General features: G+C 38.3%; 1 protein-coding gene across 1 annotated transcript; it reads left to right on the forward strand.

Moving 5' to 3' along the window:
- The first annotated feature begins 238 nt into the window (after positions 1 to 238).
- On the forward strand, positions 239 to 3849 carry LOC139718706 (PHD finger protein 23-like). Its single transcript, XM_071630167.1, has 3 exons — positions 239 to 348; positions 2557 to 2677; positions 3458 to 3849. The coding sequence occupies exons 1-3, from the start codon at positions 259 to 261 to the stop codon at positions 3703 to 3705; spliced, it is 459 nt and encodes a 152-aa protein (XP_071486268.1). The 5' UTR covers positions 239 to 258; the 3' UTR covers positions 3706 to 3849.
- Positions 3850 to 4793: the final 944 nt, after the last annotated feature.

Below are 4793 nucleotides of genomic sequence, written 5' to 3' on the forward strand. Positions count from 1 at the left end.
GAAATAGAGAAGCGACATTTTGACTTTCTTGCATTCATATTACTGCCAATCAATCAAGAATGAACTAACCAATGATGTTCTGTCTAAATATTTCCCTCCTTCACATCACAAACTGACCAATCAGAGTGTGGTCTCAACAATGTGTCTAGTTGTGGAAATTTCTCTACAACAGTCCCATCCATTGCAAATCATGTTTGTGATAATGTGTGATTGTTTCCTTCTACCTTCTCACAGGAGCTTCCAAGTAAGAGAACAGTTATGACTGACTTCAGCACATTCTGTACGTGGGTGCTTGACTACGAAGCCTCGCTTCACAACGGCGAGATCCCCTACGTCCCCAAAACACCCGTAAGTGACTCTTTTAGGTTTCCCTCTGCTAAATCAGTGTGTACAAAAGACTTCAGCATGTGAAATATGTCATCAAAAACACTATAATCTGAGCTGTGAAACATGGAATTTTTGCCATCTGAACATAGGCTGCAAGACTGGTCAGTGTGTTGTGATAAGTAATTGCCTATCATTTACAGTCTGTACTTTAACAAAATGTAGTTTCTCTTAGATTATGATTATTATTATGATCTTTAATACACCAATCATGCATATATGAATAATTCAGTCAAAAGTAACCCTGTATCACAGACAAGAGCAGTATTCCAATCTGCATAAACCCGTACAGGATCAAATCTGCCGATCAGTGCTTTTTAAAGTACATTTCAATGATTCATAGAAACGTTCAAGAAAACCCCCTACTTTTGCTGGTGAGAAAAATTGTGACTTGTGTCTTTTCAAATTCCATTCACCTCTGTCATGTTAAAATTCAAGCAATACTGCCTCTTATATGCCTATAGTTTTCTGTAAAATCAGTAAAAAAAAAAAAAAAAAAAAAAACGTAGGGAAGGAATTTAACAGTTTTGGACATGTGTATGTAGTCCTCGAAACAGTTTTGCCCTTATAGAACTAGATGTGTTAGATGGAAATTGTACAGTTGCAGTTTGCTAGTTTCATTTAGCCTGTAACATTCAGTGTGGTTATATTCAGCTCAAAACATGTGACATTGATTTTTACATCTCATCTGAGCCAATTGCTACCAGAGATTTTGACTTTAAAGCTGAACTGAGTTTAATTACCAAAGATCTTTGGTTATCACGGCTCGCAGAAAGATACCACATCACTTTACAAAATGTTTGATCTGGTTAATGTATGGGTTCACGACGAGTTGTGTTTCTTAGAAGGGTCGTTTAAAAAAAATCTAACTCTGATTACTCATCAATCGAGTGCAATAATCCCTTACAGTATTGTGCTTTTTAGCTGCTACCGTTGTGTACAATACAGTAGGCACACAGCAGCGATGTTTCATTTGCTCTTTCATTCCAGCGAGTTCACAGGAATTGTGAATATTCATGAGCTTTTTTCATAAACATCACAGTTATTAACATACTACTGGACCAATCGCGCAAGCAAGAATCGATGGTTATGGTAATAAGTTCACCCGCCTGGAGCATCAATGGAGACTGGTGAACAGATTGTGTGATCACAGTGTGCCAGATTGAATGGGATCAGTGCGATGGTTGGTGTTGACACCACTCTCATGTGTACATAACTCTCTCACCCACGCACAGGGTCACTGCGTCCGTATTTGGAAACGGGCTCGTGATGTCATCGCTGTGTTTGGATGATTCCATTTTGGCAGTAGGGGGATTTTATCGGGACGGGTGAATTGTGCTCATCCGCAGTGTTGGGCTATGCATGATGTTCACGTTGGGGGATTTTTTAGTTGAATTGATTATTGCGATCCATGTGTTACCACCTATTGTCCAGTTTTATATTGGCGGGTTATGGCACATTACTTATTTTTCTGAATGTATTAGGTAACAAACTCCTGCTGATGGAAAAGCCAGTGATTTTTTTTTTCTTTTTTTCCCCCAAAGAACAACAAAGAAGTAAGAACAAGTGTAATGTAAACGCACAAGGAAGAAGTGAAAATTTATACTTCTTTATTTTTGTTTATCTACGTATATGTCATTGTTTTCATTTATTCATTATTTTATCATTTGTAGGGCATATTTTAATAACTCTGCATTTGATTATCAATGTTATTATAAAGTACTTAGTAAATTCATAAAACGTTGTGTGAAGATCATTTCCAGGATTACATTTGAAAGTTCTTCTTGAGATGTTAGTAAATTGTGGTATTTCCCTGTTTATTCATCAATTTATTAAAAGAAAAACCAAAAAAAAAAAAAAAAACCAAGTTATGGGAGTTATTTTCATGGACAGTATGGAACTGCCTCCACATGTATAGGTCAGAAGCATCTTAATGACATTCTAGTGCTAAATGATTTTAGTATCCAGTCAACATTTGAGTTGAAAATTGAAATCACTTTGCAGCAAGCTATAATTAAATTTCTTTGATAATCTCAAAGACTAATATGACACAAGATATCTCATTCATCACGCAATCTACCTCCTACATTTATGCATCTATATATATTTTTAAAATTTCCCTGCCCTCTTTCCCCTACCCCCCCCCCCCCCCAAAAAAAATGGAATGTCCAGGAGAGAGTGAAAAAGAGAAGCGCCAGTCCACTGGATAGTGAAGGGAACAGTGTTGGTAGTGGGGCAGACTCTGACATCAGTCCACGGCCAACGTACCAGCATCCAAGCAACAAATCACACAGTAAGTATGCCACTTGCCAGTTCCATGTGTACATTGTTTATGCGATAAAATTATGTACATCTGGAAATATGAAACAGTTCCGAAACAGACTTACTTGTGGATCCTTATGATTTTGTGTGTTTGTTTGTTTGTTTTTGTATGTTTCTGTTTTGATGTGAGAACAGTCTTGACTGATTCAACATTTTTTTTTTTTTTTTTTTTTTCGGCAGAACAGATATCAAACATAGTAATCCATATGTATCAATCATAGTGAGCTGCATGCAGGGAAAATGTCCTTTAATGATACAAACAAACAAACAGAAGTACTTGAGGCAAATTGTGAAAGAATATAAGTCATGAGGTGTGTGTTGCCGCACTCTTTTTGACAAATGTCACCATTTAAGTTTGCATCTTGCACAACCTTGCAGAAATTTTCTCTGAAAATGGCCTTGCCAGGATGAGCGTGGACAAAGTATAGAGAACAGGATGATTCAAACATCACCCCCCCCCCCCATAAAATCTATTGCATATATTAAAAATACAGAAGGAATGCAGGGCTTAGTGTGCATGGAATGGGGCAAAATGGCATGGTCATGATAGGATTTTTTTTTTGTTAAACACAAACAAACAAACCCACAGCTCTAAAGTAATTACTTTACATATATTTTTTAAGAATTTGAGATTCACGCAAGTCAGGGGCCACTTGTAAATGAGTGTCATTGTATTATCAGTTACGGTACTTTGTTCTATTGGATATGTATGAAATTTATTTTTCCGCTTTTTTTTTTTTGCACCCAAAAGGCGATACAGATGAAGACTGGAACCTTATCACCTGCTACTGCAACAAGCCGTTCGCCGGTCGGCCGATGATCGAGTGCTCCGAGTGCGAGACGTGGGTCCACCTCTCGTGTGCCAAGGTCCGCAAGTCCAACGTCCCCGACGTCTTCGTCTGCGCTCAGTGTAGGGATATGAGGAGTAGCATTCGCAAGTCGAACAGGCAGCGTGAGCCGAAGAAGCAGTTTTCAGAACTCTACGACTCCGTCAGTTAGCGAACGCCGAGTCTGCAACAATCTATTTGGGCATTTCTTCCTCGTGTTTATATACTCTGAAAAGACGGCAAAAAAATGAAGACATTATTAACTCCGATGGAGATTTGTTTGTGAGAGTTTGGCAGCTGTCACGATTCTGTATGCCAGAACCGTCATGAATTGATGCACAGAAGGTTGAGCCTGCTGCCTTCCACTCGACCGGCAGTTCGCTGCCACTGCAGTCTGATACTTGTTTGCAGTATACGATGGTCATCATTTACTGGGAGCAAGCGTTAGAACTCATTCTCACCATCTATTGGTGGAGCATTTTTGAAAAATGCCAGGCAATGCTCTGATGGTGCTATTTTCTATTTCCCTTCTCACAGAGACGGAAGCTGAGCTTGAACTCCGACCATGTTCAATGAACTACGGCGCTATTCCAGTCGTGTGGAGTACAGTGCTTTGTATGAGCTCCTGAGAGTGTGGGAGGTGATTGTTAAGCCCCATCATCATTAACAATTCATGAAGCTACATGTATCAAACGTACCATCCATTGTATAGTAAGCCATGTATATGTTACAAGTGTATTACTTTCACTTACACATATAATTTTTGTGTTTTTCCACAGAGCCAGTGGTCATTAGAAATTATTTCTTCAGGTCTCTTTATATATGCTTTCAACTGTCACAGTGGCACAAACATATTAACAGTAGAGATAGTGTTATTTCTAACTTTAATACTACACTTACCATACAGCCAGACTCCATTGAAGACATTTAAAAGGCAATTACTCCAAATTTTTTTTTCTTCTTCTGCCAACCGAACATACTGTACAGTGTATATTTTTGGTCTCAAGGCAAAAGAGAGAAACAAACCCAAACTTTGAATCTTCCTGTAGTTTTGTAATATCCTCCAAGCAAAGATTAACATCGTTCTTTCCCCTTGTCTTTTCCTGGTGTCCAAAGTCTATCCTAGCCATCAGAAAACTTGAATAGCAATCACAAAGTGATACAAAGATAAACTGTTAATTAATTTGCAAGGCATGTTTTGTCTATTGAGAATTTAACGCACAAACTGTACCTTTATTTTCATCTCTCTCTTTTTCTCCT

Source organism: Diadema antillarum, unplaced genomic scaffold (assembly GCF_040938485.1).
Source record: "Diadema antillarum isolate AM-2024a unplaced genomic scaffold, OU_Dant_1.0 scf00000099, whole genome shotgun sequence".
Lineage (NCBI taxonomy): Eukaryota > Metazoa > Echinodermata > Echinoidea > Diadematoida > Diadematidae > Diadema > Diadema antillarum.

What these genes read in the sequence shown, in the direction of transcription:
- LOC139718706 (XM_071630167.1), top strand. Translation starts at nt 259, where the DNA reads ATGACTGACTTCAGCACATTCTGTACGTGGGTGCTTGACTACGAAGCC. An exon ending in CCTACGTCCCCAAAACACCC is followed by an intron (nt 349 to 2,556) that starts GTAAGTGACTCT and finishes TGGAATGTCCAG; the next exon opens with GAGAGAGTGAAAAAGAGAAG. An exon ending in TCCAAGCAACAAATCACACA is followed by an intron (nt 2,678 to 3,457) that starts GTAAGTATGCCA and finishes TGCACCCAAAAG; the next exon opens with GCGATACAGATGAAGACTGG.